The 19,344-nt window shown below is 44.2% G+C and overlaps 1 protein-coding gene across 2 annotated transcripts in view; it reads left to right on the top strand.

Moving 5' to 3' along the window:
* arm (armadillo) overlaps nt 1-18,995 on the top strand; it is a 54,752-nt gene extending 35,757 nt beyond the window's left edge. For both annotated transcript variants that reach the window (XM_065430923.1, XM_065430924.2), the window contains exons 13-15: nt 1,248-1,372; nt 9,299-9,398; nt 17,880-18,995. In XM_065430923.1, the coding sequence (XP_065286995.1) occupies nt 1,248-1,372; nt 9,299-9,398; nt 17,880-18,088 (434 nt within the window). In that variant the 3' untranslated portion in view covers nt 18,089-18,995. The remainder of the gene's footprint in view (nt 1-1,247; nt 1,373-9,298; nt 9,399-17,879) is intronic.
* The last annotated feature ends 349 nt before the right edge of the window (nt 18,996-19,344 follow it).

The following is a 19,344-nucleotide window of genomic DNA, read 5'->3' as shown; positions in this document are numbered from 1 at the left end:
ACAGTAGAACCTCATTTATAAATTTAGGGAAAAAATGCTATGAGAAACATACTAACCAAGAAAATGTAGAATCCGAAGTCGCTAAACAAATTTAGACTCTACTGTCGTTTACATCTGTGTAATGCAAAGCATTGCGCGAATCCTTGCAGCATGAGACTTCGACGCACGTCGATCTGGTGGGGAACACTCGCATTCTTATTTTTGCGGTTTCTACAAGCTTACATTTGCACACACCTGCCGTCGTTGCTTAGTGACTTTGGTGTTGTGCTGTTAAGCATGAAGTTGCAGGATCAAATCCCAGCCATGGCGAACGCATTTCGATAGGGGTGAAATGCAAAAACACCTGTGGGGGGGGGGGGGGGGGTACTTAGATTTAGTGCACATTAAAGAACCTCAGGTGGTCAAAATTAACCGCACTCCCCCACTATGGCGTGCCTCATAATCAGATTGTGGTTTTGGTACATAAGCTCCATAATTACTTAAGAAAAAAATAGCATAGCTGTGCTGAGTCATGTGTTGCATTCTCAATCGCAAACATTCGCACTGGGCAATCATACGAAGCGGGATCATATCAGCAAGGTTCTGCTGTATAAGCTCGATGAAGAGTGCCTTTGTTTCAGTGCAAACCACAATTACATGCCACTTTGCTGACGTCAAATAGTTTGTGCATGCAAGATAGGTTGTCACAGTTAGCGTGACCTTGTTCATTTTCTATGTAAGCCAGCACCCTTAGTATGGCTAGTGTTTCTCTTATGTTATTTTTAAATACAGGGTGGTGAAGTTTGGAGTGTGGTGTAAAAAGTGTCATGCCAATAGATTCCACATCTAGGTGCATATTAAATTTAGCATGTAGCTAGTGTAGCTTGTTTTCTTATTAGAGAAAAGAAAAAACTTTGTTTTGTGTAGTCTGTGTGTTGTGTATGGCTATGGCTTCTGAGATTTGTGTATGGCCTGTCACATATCTCAGATTTCATGCTATCGTGAATAACTGCTGTGTCACAATTTTTTACATGTGTGTTGCTGTTACCGCCGTGCTTGCGTGACGAAAAGTTGACATGCTATGTTTTAACCGATGCGTACGTGTGTTGCCTGTTCACTTGGACAAAACTTGTGAATTTAATGGGAGAATATTTTCTGGCTCTTATGAAGTATAGCACTTGGAAAGCTCAGAGGTGCCATCTGGCGCAAGGTGACCATGCCAGCTTCAAATTTGTTCTGGTGGTGAGCATTTACTGTTTGTGTTGCAGCCACATATGCGGCTGCAGTCCTCTTCCGCATGTCAGAAGACAAGCCACAGGACTATAAGAAGCGGCTCTCGATGGAGCTGACTAATTCGCTGTTCCGCGAGGATGCCGGACCGTGGGGAGGCACTGTAAGTACACTGTACTGCAAGCAAAATTCACTTCTGATAGTTCGTGCAATGGATACTCTGTAACATTGGTCAAAGTGTTTATTTTGTTGTTTGCATAGTGACATTGTTACTTTGCTCACAGCTACCAGTTGCAAAAAATGTGTGCAAATTGGTACTGCAGTCTACTAGGAGTCTAGGACAATGCAAATATCAACTCATTTAGAATGTAAAGAAGAAAATCCCCCTAGTGACAAGAAATTTTTTATGAGGATTACGAAAATTATTGTGAAGGTGGGCTGTATGATTTGCGATGGACCTCAAGCCACAGCACTTGCAAGCAATATTGGAGAAACCTTGGCAAGTCTGTGCCATAGCAGCCAAGGTTTGCAATAGCTATGACCCACTTGTCATTAATCCTGGTGACTCTGGGCATGTAACAAGTCTAAAACTTTAAGCGAGAGGCCAAAAGTTGTTTCGGTTACTTTTTTCATACTTAGAGCAAGATAACTGTAGCATTAACATGACAGGAGCAAGCAAGGGGACATGAGAATGCTACTGGTGTCATCCTGTGGTATTGGGTATTGTTTGGCACTAAATATGGACGTAGCACCTGTGTGCTCTTTGAATTAAAATCGGACTTTGCTTCATTGCGACCTTTCATTATATATATGTATTGCACTCTGTGGTGGCATAGTGGCTTTGGCGTTGTACTAAGCCCATGAGCGCGGTATCGAATCCTGGCCGCTGCACCTGCATTTCGACGTGGACAAAATGCAAAAACACCTGTGAACCATGCATTGGGATGGTATATGGGAGGTCTCCACTACGGTGTGCCTCATAATCATATCTTGGTTTTGGCACATAAAACCCCAGAATTGAATTCAAATATGTATGTCATGGCCCCAACCACTCCAACTAGAGAGAAATTATTTTTCTGTCATTTCCACACGTGACATGCATTTCTGGTGTGGCCTCAAAAAGTATACAGTCGCCGACCGTTTATTCGGACCTCACGGGGACTGCAAAAATGTCCAGGTCCGAAAATAAACAGGTGTCCGAAAAAGCAGATTAAGAAAAAAAAATTAAATCCTTTATATCCACGCACTTATTCGGGCTCGGCAGTAGGCTTGGAAGAAATCGTGAATGCGCCGTTGCACGCTGTTCCGTTAACGCGCAATGAGATAAGCCTGAATCTCGGAGAGGGTCGTACGGTCACTATTAGCGGCTGAAAGCACAGTCACTGCTTGTACACGCTCCGCATGCGACGGCAGCGTAGCACATGGTGCGTCATCTTCCAACTCGAAGTCATCGTCCGGTGGTGCAGCAGAAACCTGACGAATGATCTTGCCGTCGTCGAGTTCTGCGCATGTCAGTACAGCAGTATCAGCACCCGTGAAACTGTCAAACACCTGTGAAACTGCCAAGCAGCAGCATTTGCCAACTCAGCGTCGAGCTGCTTTCAAGTGAATAAGAGAGAGAAAGAGAGAGAGGGAGAAAAATAACAACTTTATTTTATAAATCAAGCCTACAGAAAAAGCATCCTTATTCTGATGCCTTGAGTTCAGGCTTGAGTTCGATCGTGACCAGCCGAAGCTGATCCTCGAGGCTGGAGCTGGCAATACTTTGCCCGACTCTTATAGAAAAATGCCTTGGGTGCAGCGAGATGTGAAGTAAGCTTGGAACATCGTTCAGCAAATACCGATAACGTCATGAGTAAATTGAAGAAATATCATTCAGTTCATTGTAACAATAAGTGGTGTCCGAATCCACGTCGTAGTGGCAGCTCTCACTCGAATTCCTTACACAGATCTTGGGGCCAGTGTGGTGCTAGCTGCATGTGGCGGAATAAATTTTGGAGTAGGAAAAATGCGTGGTGAGATTTGGGCACCATGTACACCATCTTTAAGACACCTGCACAACATTATCAAGCGCTTTGGCTTTGTTTTTGGCTACTTTCCCCTCACAAAAAAAATGTGGGTCTTTTTTTTTAGCTACATTTTGAGATCATTTGGCTATTATTTCTTCGGACCATCTGGCAACTCTGTCTTCGCATGTGCCCTCGTATGTGCACATTTGTGCAGCAGCGAGCCGAGTGTTCCGATCAACGGGATTGACGATCGTGGCAGCTTACACACGTTCTTTTGTTCATCTGTGAGCGATGGTGAAGGGGCAACTGCGAGTGATGGTGACGGTGCGTCTGCATGTGGTCGTGACAGCAACTCAACATCGGCAGAGTAGAAGTTTTCGCGTTAAATATTCAACTGTGGATTTCAGCTTGAACTCTCACTAATAAGGAGGCTCCGCAATGAGAGACAAGAGCGGACATTTTGAATGCGCTGTCATCTACCTCTGCACGACGGATGGATGCACGATGGTCAAAAAGGCACCTAAGGTGCACGAAACTGCTGTAAGAAAGCGGAAAACTACGTCAAAGTGTAAAGAAAGTGTGTCCTCACAGGCAAAGGACTACATCCGAGGCAGGTTTTAGGTGTTGAAAGTAAAAATTTAAATGTTTACAACAAATGAAACTTCGAGCTCTGATTTCCCAGCTTTCATTTTTGTGTTGCTTTCAGTCATCCCAGTGCCATTTCACAACAAATGAAGACAAAATCATTGTCTTTTGCACTCCGATTCTGAAACATTGATGCGTGTAATAAAGCTGTCCATTTTTAACTGCACCTCATAAAAAAATTTATAATGGTTTTTTTGCAAAAGTCAAAGGTACAAAAATATTTTTATGCTCATTTCGGCATTTAAAAAATAAACCAATAGCTTTATTGCACAAAATAGGCCTTTGTGAAAATGCAGATGTGAAAACCTTGGCGAACTTATATGTAATTACTTAATTTGGTTGGGGATGACCATCAGAGGCTGTCAATTGTACAGTCGAAACCCACGATAACAAAATCCCGCATCAACAAAGTTTGCCGGAATGTAACTCCACATATTACCTACTCACGTGAGGCTAGCAGGCTCCAAAATTGCTCAAATGCGATTGTTTTGCACTAACATTGCTTAAAATACCACATTATTACACTTGCGTGGGCGCTGCCATTTTTGTTTACAAAAACAAACAAGCGGCGGAAGCATGGAGGAAGGAAACTGAGGAGAGGCCCTACCCCCTCCGCGCGCTAGGAGAAAAGTGTGGAGGAAATGACGTAGTAGGTTCTCCTTTTTCTTGCAGTTTTTTTATTTCTTTGCTGTAGCGGCCGCGCCTTTTGGGCCACAATGGCGGCTTTGTTATGGTTCCGTGTGCTCACACGTGTTGCTCCACAGGTTTCGTACCGTGGCAAAGGTGCCGTGTGAGCAGATTTGCGTTGGTCTGCATGTTTTGTTGCGCTGCGTTATCTGGACCATGCTCTACCGGATGTTGCTGTGGCCAGGTGGGACAGGAGGAACTAAAGTTCGTGAAATGAACACGCATGCAACACTGTACGCAGTGTACCGCGCCACGGCAATGGCAAGGGTACGGAGGAATATCCGCGGGAAATTTTGCCCTCTGGCGGAATCGTGCTAATGTGCCATCGCAGGCCGAAACCGATGCGTTTCAAAATCTGTACAATGAACGCCTTGCAGGTGAATGATTCCTGCTTTTGACAGCGCATATGGTGAATTTGCGGCATGTAGAACGTACATTATGAATGCATAGTTCGTGTTCGGTAACAACTTGCTTTTGTGCATATTAAAACACATGTTGCTTAACTGTTGCTTGTTCCTCGCAGTACTCGCGACAGCATGAAGTCTTTTAAGCAGAGCGCGTTCGAGGTTCATGCGCAGCCGCACAGGTGTACCTCAATACACATGCTGATAGAGCGTTACACAGAATATGTGCATTTGCTGCCCTCGGCACCGTGTGCCTGCCAGTTGATGCTTCATCCTGGAATATGGGAAAGAAGCGGCTGCTTTGACTAAAGGAACGAATCCTCCCTATCGCAGGCATACCTTATCTGTGCGCGCGAGAAGCGTAGGGAGTGAAGGTTAGCGGATGCGCTGCAAGAGTGAGCAAGGCTCCACAGAATGTACGCCCAAGAACACATCAAACGGCTGTTCCATGGTCGCATGTAGGCCTGTTCTACGCGCGTACTGTTCTGCACCGTGTGCCGGCTATCGCAAAACTTTGGTTCCGTGATGCTTCACTTACCGTGGTAAGAAGGCACCTCAGACGGCAGTCAATGAATCTAAATGCGGAGTCAGAAATGACATTCTGCCTCCTCGTCGGCGCGCTGTGGCAGTGATTTGGCCGCCAGAAGTTTGTTCAATAAAGCACGACGATTCCTCAAGCGAGAATGTGTCTGTACTCATAAACTCCAAATGGATCGCAAATGGGTCGGTGTGTCGTACGTGTCTCCAGTGCATTCTTACAGCTAGTGCAGTGAGAATGCACACATTTTTTTCGTATCGCCAGACGTCTAGCTCACAAGACCGTCTGAGAGCCCCAGGAAGCCCAAGCAAAGAAAAGCAAGTAGAAGGTAGCGATAAAGGTGACCTTTTTTTAAAAAAACACTCAAGAACTGGGCAGTGGTTGGTACTTGCGGTTTATGAGAACAGTTCAGTTGGCCAGCCTTATAAGATGTGTATATGTTCATAAAGGCCGCCGATTCGACGTCGGGGTGCAATGTGTGAAGTTCGTTATGAACTTCTTTTAAAATGACTTCGGCAACGGTAATGCAATGAGACATTGCGATTGTTTAGTATTGCTGTGGAGCGCGCACGTCCGAGCAGCCCAGTTACGTGCAGCACGGCGGGGTTTCGCGAGAGATGTAAACAAGAGAGGAGAGCTGGCCCGATAAGCGGAGCAACGCCATGAGCAACGCCAACTTGCGGCTTCACTTCAGCTTCACAAAGAGTGACGTCAGGGCCTCTCCTGAGTTTCCTTCCTCCATGGCTGAAAGTAATCAGTGCGCTGGAAACACAGCATGGCTGCCATCTTGTTCGTTGATCGCTCGTTTGATGCAGCACACATGTTGCTACCGACATGCAACTATAGTTTTTTGCACTAGGTGAGATCGTAGATCGGTGTTCGAAACGCACGTTCAGTTTGCGTTTCCCACGGCTGACGACTCAGCGAGGCCTAGGCCAATCGCGTGAGGCAAAACTGAGCGCAGACTGATCGTGCATTTCGAACAACAATCGCTGATCGCAGCAGTGCGATGAGAAAAATGCAACAAAAACGAGGAAATCTGCGCCCCACCGACATGGAGTTGTTTATGGCGCTTGAGATGGCAGTCACAGTATACGGAGTGTCACGCATCGGGCCATGATTGAGAGATCGTCCGGGAATATGCATCCCTTGCTTCAGGAATGCTGGTTTTGGTGCCAGCCGACAGGCATTGCGTGTGGGTTCGGCGCTGGACGTAGATTTGCGTGAAAGGGCCATTATCTTGATCGTTTGCCTTCAGGTACACGAGATACGATCACTTCAGCGCTCGGCACCGGACGCGTCGGTGCCTGTGGGCAACAGCGTGCACTGGAGCAATGCTGCTGCATGCGCTGTTGCTCTGTGTCCGGTGCTGAGTTAGGCAAAATCTCACCAAAGTGATTGCATCTCCGAAAGCAATTGACCATGAATACTGTGCCATGACAGTACTGCCACTGTTAGTCGATGCATGTGGTGCACTTTGTACTGTCGGCATTGCGATTCTATATCCTCGAGCAAAGCTTTCCAAAGTAGGGTAACGGGATTTTGACAGTAAACTTCTGTTCTGTGAGGCATTACCTATCTTTGCTGTTTCTTTTCGCAACAACAAAATTCTCGTGAAAGCAAAGATTTTAGCGTTCCCTGCTGATTTCATTGCTGCAAGGTTCAACTGCAACTCGAAAACTATAATAGGTAGCTCAAAACTAATTTCAGTTATAATATCAGCATAACAAATCACACCTGCATGCTAAATTTCACCAATTTATTCCCATAAATAAAAAAAAATTCATTGCCACGTTCCCCCTGAAGTGCCTTGAAATCGGGGCTGGAGAGTTGAAACTTCTGCATGTAGGAAGCTGAATCAGGTCACAACAGAGCTACGTCGGCTAAGGCCTTTCCAACCTTCTGAAGAGCAGTTTGCATCAACATGCCAATTGATACTGCCTTAAACTGCTGAACTACTTGCAAGTCTATCATGAAGGTCCTACCTCCAGGAAGCTCATCTTTGTAGAAGGATGCAAGCACAGCCACTGTCGGACGTTCGCGTAGTTCCAGCGATTCATCGATAGTGATGGAAATGGGGCGGTCTTTCATCGAAGAGCTTGCCATTGCACTGTCTTTCGCACTGACCTCATGTAGGTATTTCCAATATAATTGATCACTACTGGTGTCGTGCGTACCGCCGGACACTTGCTTCGAAAGAGGTTGCCAAAAGGTCCATCAGCCTGGTGCATGAGCATGACAGAGCGCACAGCAAAACTGGTACGGGATGTCATCCATGTCCTGTCTGTTGGATCAGGCATGTCTAATGCATTGTTCCTACAAGCTTTGCTGTAACAAGTTGCCTAAGGGATGGGAATAACAAGTTAATGTGAACAAATTGGATTGCGACCATGTGAAGTCTGTTCAAACACCTGCCATAGAAGGAAGCTTGCACAATAAAAAGAGAAACCGTATCAGGCTGTACGAAGCATGCTGCATACTCTCACACAGCCATAAATTCAGAGCACCAACAGTTAAAAAAGGACTCGCCTGTGTCTAGACAGGGCTTTTTCAGCTGGACGTGGCACTGTGATTGTAGATGCTCCGCAATTCTCAAGGTGCCTTTGCTGTTGGCAAAGCTGTCGCATGACAAAACTGGCAAGCAGTGACTCCTTCAGGTGACGTTGACTCTTCAAAATCGCTAAACTCCATTACATACTTGTGGGAAAGCTTTCGTTTCCTTCCCATTTTGCTTTCCCGAAATGTCTGTACACGCGCTACAGAAATGCATCATGTCAGCACACCATGTTTTCTGCCAGAAGGCTTTCTGCGCTCTATTCGGTCCCCTGGTGCTCGAGTGCCGCCAGGAAACCGTATATCAAGATGTCTTGCACTCCCGAGGGCGACAAGCCCTTTGTTAAATATGTGATGAGTGCGGTCTACGAGATACTGTTGATGTGATGTAAAGTTTATATTGGCCAAACCGGCCAATGTACCAGTGACCGCTTGGAACATGCCTTTTATCGAAAGGCTTTCAATAAAGAATGGAACAGGGTCATATTGGCTGGTAAAACCGGAGTTTATCAGATAAATCCGAATTGTCAAAAATTTTATCGCATTTTTTCGAAATTATCTGAGAACACAGAGCCCTACCTAAAATACGTGTGCTAGATACAACACTTTTAACGTCTGACCATTTCTTCTCTGGCAGAGCCGTAGTGATTCCACTTGGAATCGTGCAGTAATATTGCGACTATAAAAGTGTGCGCTATCTATTTGGTATATTTTACCCAGGTGGCTTTATACGAGTTTGTCCAGTCATACACTAAATTTGGGCCTGAAAGGTTTAACATGCCTTTTGAAACTTCATTTTGAGAATTCATGTCCACACATGCCTTGAAGAGTCCAGAGGTTGCATATAAACTGCTTATTTCTTCGTAATGATCCCATTTTTGCTTGTGCTTTTAAAAAGGATGCTTCATGATGTGTAGTGTAATGAAATAAAGACATTTATTTCTTGGCAAATCTATTTTGCACTCGATTATTTCGACCATAGGACATTCCTTCCGAGTATGTATTATTGGACGATGACTGGATTTGATTTTATTTCAAAGATTGTTGATTGCACAGCCTAGGTTTTACATAAGCCAATGTGCCTGCAGCAGTACCAGATGACCTATTGCTACTTGGGCATATGCTGTATGTGCTGCATCAGATGTTAGTGAAACCTTTCCTTCATTCCTGATCCACTCCTGATAAGCTGTGTGATTGTCCCCATATTGTCTGTTGTAATTTTTCAGCAACACTTGACTGCTTGCTGCTTTCAGGGGCCAGACATGGACATGAACCTGGATGCCTATCATGAACAAATGTACTCGGGAAGCCAAGGACCTCCTAGTGGGCGCCACAATCCCTACTCCCAGCAGGGTGAGGCCTTTGTGCTCAGCAACAACCTTTGAGGCCACAGGAGAGCCCAAAGAGAATACGAGCTTGGCTAGGCGCCCATAATTGAATGACTTTACTGCTTTTGTTCACAAGCTGAGCTTCAGTCTTCTTGTACTTAGACGGAATGTGTGGTAACACTTATTGCCTTCACTTGCGACAGTTCTGCAGATGTACTTGCCCTTTGTCGAATGTGCCGAAGTTGCATTGTGCAAAACTTGTGCATTGATTGCCCGTGTTTACAAGCAAGAAAATTGGCTCATGTAACTAAAGACAGTTGTGCTGCTGCTTTTCTTATGAAACATACATATGCTTGATACATATGCTTGAGAATGAGTTGATCAAAAGTATGTAAATTAAAATGTGCTATACATTGCAAAGCCTTTTGAAAATCACTGTCAGGACAGGAGTACATGCCAGTTATTTGCTTGCAAATGTCAGGCTTAACAAACTGGCTTAATCGTTAAAATTTACCATAACTATTTGATGTAAGCTTTTGTTATTCTGAGAGGCTTCATGAAAGATAAATTTATCAAAAGCATTTACAGCAGGCACGTTTCACATTTAATTTGTGATTTTCCTTTAAGAAAGTTTGTGAGTATGTATGTTAATGCTGTGTGCTCTGCAACATTAGTTTTGTCTAAACAAAGCTTTTTAGTTCCCATAGTGAATAATTTTGCTGAAATGAATGAGCTTGGTTTTGAGACCACGAGGTTCAGGCGGGGCTCAGCGAGCAGTATGTTAAAAAATGTCAGTTTGTAATAAGTGTGAGCGCATCCCCAGCCATGAACGCACTTCACGCGAAAACGCGACAAGCTTAAATGTGCGCAGTTCATCGCACAGTGTTTCGAATGCGATACCGCATGCGTTAATGCTCATAGGTCAGTGTTTGTCACCTTTTCAACTAACCAAGTTAACCACAGCTGTTTTGGTCGTAACATCTGCGACATGGGTCTCAAGGCCAACGAAATCATGCGCACAGTCTTTGTGCTTAATGCACTTGTTTTTCCTTGGAGCTCAAAGAACTATTGTTGAAGTGTCTGATACTGATCGCTTCAAAAACATTCTTTTCCTCTGAGCTGTCCTTTATCTGGAAGGATCGTGCAGTGGTATGAACTTCACTTCTCTAAGCATGCAGCACAGTGCATGCCTGGTCTGATCACCTACATAGCAGGCACACTGTGATGCCTTAGTGCTGCATGTTGGTGCATGCTAGTTTTCAGACGTGCCGAGTTATCTATGCCGCCGAGTCCACTTATATCAAATTCGAATGTAGCAAGTAATTGCCCGTATCGAACAGTGAAGTCTTGCCTTGAATATCATTGGCAAAGGTATTTAAAAGTTATGTACCCATATCTTCTTCCTCGTCCCTTAGTGACATTTCATGTCCGTGTCCATTTGTGTGCCTATATATTAAATAGTCATACCATAAGAAGCCAACAAACACTGACACCAAGGACGACATAGGGGAAATTACTTGTGCTTAATAAATGAAATAAAGAAACGATAAATTAATGGAAATGAAAGCGGATGAAAAAACAACTTGCCGCAGGTGGGGAACGATCCCACAACCTTCGCATGTCACGTGTGATGCTCTACCAATTGAGCTACCGTAGCGCCGTTTCCCCATCCACTTTCTTGGGTGTTTATGTTTCCTTAGTACAGTAAAACCTCGTTAAACCGTACCCGCTTAAACAGTAGTTTCGGTTTAAAAGTAGTAAAGTCAATTCCCCGACTCAGCGGCCATTGAACATAATGTATTTTGTATCCGCATAAACCGTACCAGCTTATTGCGTACGCATCGGTTAAAACGTAGCGTTTCCACTTTTCGTCGCGCAAACACGGCGGTGCGTCGTCTCCATCGGGCGGCCCGGCAGAACAACAAGCCTCAGAGATCGGTACAACGGCCTCCAAGCGCCCTGTGCGTTTGCACGTGAAGGCGCATCAACATCAACATCATTTCGACGCCGCATGGACGCCATGCCAGAGAGCGTTGTGGCGTTGTGCAAGCGAGGACTCGCGTCATGCCGAAGCTAGGATAAAAAAGACGCCGGGTGCTCAGCATAGAAGAAAAATTAGACATTGTCCGTGCTACCGAACGTGACACGAAGAAGTTGGCGCTGGCCTGCGACATGGATCTGCTGTTGACTACAGTGTGTGGCATTTGGAATGCGAAGTTGCTCGGCAGCGCTGCTGCGACCGTGAAGAGATGTCGGCTACGAGGTTCGACTTTTCACCATCGTTGCCGCTGTTGTTGCCGAAGTGTCAACTAGCGACAGTGATGAGGACGACACGGGAAAGCGACAGCACGGGCTATTCAGGCACGACAGTGGCAGAAGCTGCGCAGCCTCGTGAATGCGATCGTCGCAAGGAGAACAGGGGCGCGATAACGTAACTATTCCAAACGAAAAGTTTTCCGAACTCCGGCACCCGGCATTGAAAAAGGCGCCCCGGGACTTATGCAGCACTACTGCGCGCGTGCACGGAGAATACGTAACGCCAACGAGGAATCTGTCGTGCCGTGCGAGTGTTTGCCGAGAAGAGGGGGGCTGGCTGAGAGGCTGGCACGCAGCTTCAGTAAGTTTGAGGCCGCTGTCGTCGTGCTAGGCCGCCGCGACATCAAACGAAAATAACACTTACGTCCCGCGAAGTGAATAAATGCTGCATGTTTTTTCCCCTTTCATCGCACTCTCTCTGAGTTCCGTTTTCGACAGGTAAGTGGGCGATCTCATGCTATTTCGCTTAAACAGTACTACCGTTTAGTACGTACTTTTTCCGAGCTCCGGCCGACTACGGTTTAACGAGGTTTCACTGTAGTACCCTGGGAGTGTTAGCTAGTGCCACCACTTGCAGACCTTGGTGGCAGACTTAGCACATCCTTTCTGCCGCAGGCGTCACGAGAACGTGATCTTTTCGGGTGAAGGCAACTTGTCAATAAACCCACGCATGCTACCTGAATGTATCAGTGTTGCCGGATTCGAGTCCCTTGTTATGTAATAAACAAGAAGGCGATTAACCGATGGGCCCTATTTTCATTACTCATACCATAAGAAACCAACAAACACTGACACCAAGGACGACATAGGGGACAAATATATGTGACGCATTGAGTGATGCAAGTGCCCTGCCACAGTGAGGTGCCACTCCCCTCACTACAAATGCTCTGGCTGTGCCTCAGTTAGCCACAAACACTTGTGTGAGGAGGCTTGCTTCAAACATGCTTATCACTCTCCACATGACGAAAATTTAATCTGGAGCCCTCCATTGCCGAGTCTATCAAAGCCCAGGTGTTGGTTTGGAACGTTAAACCTCCTAAATCCCTCTATATAACCTGTATGGGCATGTAGATCTGCATTGTAGTCAGAGATGAAAGATTGTCTTGTAATGTGCCGTGGACATCGCAACTTACTGTGCATTCTACAGCAAAACCTCATTATAATAAAATAATGGATGTAAAATTCCCCTTGTCATCCCCATGGAAATCAGTGTATTTAAAACCTAATTTTAACAAAGTAAAATTGTCCTGCAAATAGAAGAACGAACTAGATTTGTCTCTGAAACAAAAAATTTGACCCTTACACTCTGAATGTAGCACTTTCTGTGGGTTTCGGCACACATTAAGTGCAAAAGTTAAAAATTCTTGCATCCCCGTGTTAATGTTCTCTTGAGTAATGCTGGTCTTCCTCACCACTACAAGTAAGCAGCAGCTCATTATCGCCATCACATTTCTCTCTGTCTCGCTGTGGTGAGAAGTGCGATCGCAATGGTGAGTCGCTGCTTGCGCATGACAATGTGGTAGACCAGTGCATCCGCTTGCGCTGCACAGGCTGGTGCAGCTAGGAGTGGCCTCCCAAGTCACATTGGGGCAGGCGAAATCTTGGAGGCCACGGGGTCGGGCAATCTTAGCCGACACGGCAAGCTTTGATGCCTTCATTTACACAGTGGAGTCATGTAAAAGCTGTGGATCAGCCTGTATCAACTGCGTAGTCCGCGTGCTGCTTGACCACGACGGAATTTGCTTGTGTTGCAGTGTGGTAGGTGGTTTCTACAACTGCGTTGCCGTTTTGCTAGTTTCACGGCGCCATAGATGAGCCAAAAATCGAAAGCGATTACGAAAGCGCAACACATTGGAATAGAAGGCAGCTATCGTAAAAGAAGTTGCATCAGGTCCTAGAAGCTGTGGATTGCGCACACAGTAGATTTTATTGCTGTTCTATTAAAATTGCATCGCATGTAGGGCCATGTAGCAGTTCTGCGGACTGCAAACAAGATCTTTTATGCGTCTTTAAATTTGCGCACCCCATTCAGCATATATTGCAGTTAAAGGGCAGTAATTAATATAACAATGCAATGAATATAATGAAGTAATTTTAGTTCCCATTCAACTTCATTATTACGAGATTATACTTTATATCATTAAAATCAATGCTTCATGCTTTCATTCCATGTAGATGACCTCTTTCTTTGTTTGGCAGACAGAAAAATGGGGCACCTTAGTTGCCTATGCATACATGTCTCCCCATGTTGGGTACAGATGGCATTCACTGTGCCCATGGCACACAGATTATAGTTCATTCAATGTGGAGTTCACAAGCACCCAGAGCCGACATAGAATGTAGAAAAACATGTGCATCCACTTTTGCCACTCAAAACATTGGTGTTTGTAAAAATGCAGCTTGCTGCAAATAGGTAATTATGGGACATGGCAGGAGGCTTATAAACGTTTCTTCGCTTCATATTTTACTTGTTGGACCAAGCTCTTTTGACCCCTTTCGAATTCGATATGTTTGGACTCGACTGTAGGAAGCATCTTGCTTTTTCTTTTTTTCATTTTGCATGTAACATATTAAACAGAATAGTCAGTTTGGCAAGTTGGGTACTGGTTCATGTTTGAAGGGTAGTGCACCCGCCGTGGTTGCTCAGTGGCTATGGTGTTGGGCTGCTGAGCACGAGGTCGCGGGATCGAATCCCGGCCATGGCGGCCGCATTTTGATGGGGGCGAAATGCGAAAACACCCGTGTACTTAGATTTAGGTGCACATTAAAGAACCCCGGGTGGTCGAAATTTCCGGAGTCCTCCACTACGGCGTGCCTCATAATCAGAAAAGTGGTTTTGGCACGTAAACTCCATAATTTTTTGAAAGGTAGTGCAGAAACCTTTCGTTCCATCTAAGCTTTTTGCATTACCCTTCAAACATGATGCAGATATACTAATAATGCTTAGAGAGGGGGCTTAAGGCATTATTTCCTTATGGCATGTTCATTGCTGTGTCTCAAAGTTGTGGACATAGCACTACACAATATGGAAATTCCATAAGGAGAGTCTCACTTCAAAAGAATAGGCTCATATAGTTGCATTTGACACCGATAGTACCATGTGTAATATGTGCAAGAAATTGATATTGCATTCCAATATGTATACTAAGAGCATACAAAGGTACTTTCGCTTTTGGCTAGCTAGGCTTCTGGTTTTGCAGTGTTTACTTTCACCAAGTATTAGCAAACATTTTTCAGCATGTTTTCAAGAAGCGGTGTATTTTGGTATGGGGCCCTCTGTAAATGCTGAAGTTAGCGATGAAGATTACTTTTTTTTTTTCGAACCGATAAATCTGAGTCTGAATCTGAAGAAAATTGCTAAAAGACCACCATCTTGAGCAATCTACCTCAACTTGCCTCTCATACTTCGCTGTAGATGAGATTGCCTATGGCAGTCACCTCATTGCATAAGAAAAAGCACACACTCCAAGAATCAATAAGCTGATCACGTTTCTCTGATTTGTATTCTTTCAGTTTGCCATAGGAAAAAAACATTTAAGTATGCTGACAACAAAAACTGCTTCCAAAGAGTTTATATAAGAGATGCAAGAGTGCAGTTTATTTCTGTGTTAAACAGCCGCTTCAATGGCTGTGGTGCATCACACTCATTGCAAGGACATGTGTAAGGCTACAATAGCCAATAATTTTTTTTCTTTCCTCCAACAATTTTACTGGTGGTTACCTGCCCCTGCCCATTTAGCCTAAAGCCAAAAACGTTGGGAAGCTTAGTCATAGCTTAATACTATGAGATTACTAAATGTATTGTACTATTAGCCAGCTTAAGCCAACAAAGTAAAAACATGTGGGAAAGATTATCAGCCTAGCATTGTAGTCCAATAAAAGGCACCAGCTACTGAGCCTGACAAAGTATTTAATTTAATAATGGTGGCTACCAGGGAGCCTTTTTTGGCTGATGTAACTTAAGCGGTCGAGCTTTTCATTTGTTAGGCTCACCATGGTTCTATCACTAGCATAACATCCACTTTATGTTAAGAATAGATTATGTAATTCCTATGATAACAAAGCTATTTCTGATTGTTGTGCCCATGTCAAGGTTTCTATGTACACCTACTGCATACAATCCTACCTCACTTTGTTATGCAGTTGTGTGAGTTCATTTCATTTCTTGATTTCAGTTAAGCATGTATCAAGTGTTCTTATTGGTTCTGCATGTCTTAGTACACTGAATTCACATGGGGGCAGAACACCCTGCAATGCACTGCCGATGGATTGTGTTTGAACAATACAGTGTAGTCCACTTATCACAATAGTCACAGAAAATTAGAATTACCGTTATGTGGGCTGCAGTCTTTTTTCCCCCTCTATCCTTGTAAAGTGCAGCTTCAGGCAAGTACATTTTGAAGACTTCTGTGCACAGTAAGTCCAGAGCTTAAGAAGCCGCTGAATAGAAAATTTGAGGTGTTGCTAAAATTGCAGGTTCGGCATTAAGCACGCTGTAAAAGAAAGAAAAAATACTTCGCTTTTTGGTAGGTGGGACCTGGCTACTCAGGCATTTCTCATATGCTAACAGCAGTCCTTGATTGGCACTTTTCTGAGTTGCTTCGAAAAGTAGCACAATTCTACAATCGGAGGCAGGTGTAGTTATAGCCAGATCTACTTCCGTACGAGGTATACACCCACTTGCCCGGCTGTTCCTCTCGTGGTTCAAACATCAGTGGGACTAATGTTGTGCTACCTGTTGTGTGCCAGAATCTGAGAAAGTTAGGAAAGCACTAGGGTAGAGGGCAACTAGCTGGCATGCTTGACCCAGGGTGTCTACCTGCTGGAAAAACCCAGAAACCTAGAAAACCTAGAGAAACCTAGCTGCTTCGACGTTTGCTATTAAGCTTCTTGCCTTTGTGTTATGTTTTTCAATGAAAAACTCCACCTTTGTGGTTCTCGCGATTGGCCTCAAAGCTCAGAAACCATGACGTGTTGCATATAATGCTGATTCCCGGAAGTCAGCTTCGCTTCTATACAACACTGCTACATGGTAAATCATACGCGAAAGTGTTGCAGTGAAGCATAACGAGCGTGGGAAGGGGCACTTGTCACGGGACACAGTATATATGTATTCCTCAATTATACACGCGTGCACCCGCAATCTCCTGTCAGAGTACGAGCACCGATATGCATAATAAGTGTACTCGAAGGCCTTCAGAGCTTTTTTTAATGTGCCTGTGGCGATTTGAGACCCTAAGGGCAGTAAAAGACATGCATTCATATTTTAGAACTGCCAGATTTTTCGGACGTTTTCACGGTTGATAGGGGGTTTGAAAAATCAAACATTGACTGTACAACTGACCAAAACGATGCTTCAAATGGTCCAAGGGGCAACCGTGTGGCGGAAGGAGGAAGAGAACAGAAAGGTCCTACGTATTGCGTTAATGAGCGGGATAAGAAGCATGCCACCGCTTCTTTGAAGGAACTTGAGCTCTAAAAACAGTGTTGGCTGATGCCGAGATGCAGGTGTCCCTCATCCAAACCAAAAAACTTTTTAAAGGAGTGAAACGCAACACTGAGGCATTTTTCAGGGTCTGAGTGTCAGAATAGTTGAGGTTGACTTAACAACTGTTGAGACTTTCACTTGTGACTAAATTCAGGCCTCATACCTCTATTAGTTGATAGAAATAGCGCATATCCGAAAATATCTGCTCGTATATGCATCTACTTTTTATTCATATTTGAGATTGCTCGACTTGATTTGCAATGGGTTTTACAATTTTTTTTGCATATATTTTATTCGCTGTGAATTTTACTAACCCTTTCCTTCTGTTTCCTTTTTCAATAAGACACTACTTCAGTTTGAAAAGTTGCTTTATATTCTTTAACATGCTTGCTAGAGTGTGACAATATCGGGCGACATGGTGTCAGCCTGTCTTGACATAAAGCAAAGTTCTGTGTTACTCGGGGAATTTTACAAATGCACTTAGGGAAAACCTGGAAAACTGGAAATTTGGAAATGATTACTTGGTATACACCCTGTTAACCTGGTCTGGTTGAAAACACTCTGAAGAGGCTTCAGTATCTTATCAGTTACGATGATGACACTGTGTATTATGTCGTTATAAGTGGACTCCACTATATTGTATGACTTGCAGCTGTTGCCTGATTGTGCCATGTTTAACTTTTTGCTATGTCAAATGTGCAGGTTATGACAACCAAGTCCCCATAGACTCTATGCAAGGACTTGACTTGGGGCCATCACAAGGTGGACATAATTACACCCCGATGGACACAGGCATGGACCTTGATGCCCCGGGTGACCTAAATTTTGACCCTCTTGACCCTTCCCTTCCTGCACCAGCTCAGCAGGACAGCAGTGGCCAGCTGGCTGCCTGGTACGATACTGATCTATAGGATTCCAGGAGCTGCTGGCCATAGGCTTGGTTTTGGCTCTCCCCTTCTTCATAAATTTTTTTTATGCATTTCTTGAGCAGCTAGAGTGTGCTTTTCCCATGAACCATACGTTTGGGGCAAGCATAGATTTTGATCCCTCTAAGAGTGGTGCACAAGGGGGACAATTTTTGCGGAGAATCTTTGCTCCTAATGCTCTTGGTTCAGGAGGCACCTAGTAGAGGCAAAGAAGTTGGAGCATGCTGGCTGTGTCAAACATTAAGGCCACTTTTTCTGCCAAGGTCCCTAATCATAATAGTGGCACACCTATGGGATCTCCATAACTGTGGTTGGTGGCAGCTTTTCTTTTTGTCTTGTCTGCCTTTACGTCCATTTGTTTTTAAGTAATGCAATTAGTCTTCCCCATCTTTTTTTTTCCTGTTCTGGGCAGTCAATGCTGTGCCAATCTATTTGTGCTCCACTGCTTCACAAAGCAGTGTAGGCTTAGTTCTATGTGCATCATCGTTTCTTTAAGTGCCATGTTTGGCGTTTGTACTTTTTCATATTCAATGTCCTTCAAGATAGCAATTATGCTGATATTTGTTACTGTCAGGTTACAAGGAATGTGTAGTATTCCATTTGTGTTCCTTTTGCCACAAGTGCTGTGGTTGTTGTGTTGCAATATCAAAATCTTGCCACCAATTGTTCGTATTTCGGACGTTTATATTAACCTGGTGATACATTTTTACTCTTTACCCAAGACATACTTGTATTTACTATCCAGCATGTATGTAATGATGAGACATCCACATGAGAATAGAACAAGTTTTCATTTGTATTAGGTGGCATAAGGCAGTGTGGGTATACTTGAAATGTCATTTTATGTATGTGTCTGTGCACTGTATCAAATAAAGTAGACAGCATAAACTTGTCCATGGTATTTGTATGCTGCTGAAATAATCTTTACTCTAGGCAGTCAGTACATCTGCAATTTTCTGTTTCGTTACTGTATTTTCAGTTCTTAATACAAATACATACAGTAAATCATCATTTACTCAAACTGCATCTCAATATATTGGTTGTCTAAGCTTTCTTTTTCTTGCCGAGATTTTGCTTGTTTTTCATGCCTTAGTTAGAAAAGCTTTTTGTCTGACATCTCGACTTTTGAAAATACCTGGAAAAAGGCAATGGGGCAGTGTCTGCAACATCGTTTGCACTTGCTTTTTACCCTGTAGCAGGTCGCTAGCCAAGCCAGGCACCACGCCTGGTTTTTCTCCACC

Source organism: Dermacentor albipictus, chromosome 1 (genome assembly GCF_038994185.2).
Source record: "Dermacentor albipictus isolate Rhodes 1998 colony chromosome 1, USDA_Dalb.pri_finalv2, whole genome shotgun sequence".
Classification (NCBI taxonomy): Eukaryota; Metazoa; Arthropoda; class Arachnida; order Ixodida; family Ixodidae; genus Dermacentor; species Dermacentor albipictus.
Note: the sequence above shows the minus strand (reverse complement) of the source record. Positions and strands in the feature narration are given on the sequence as shown.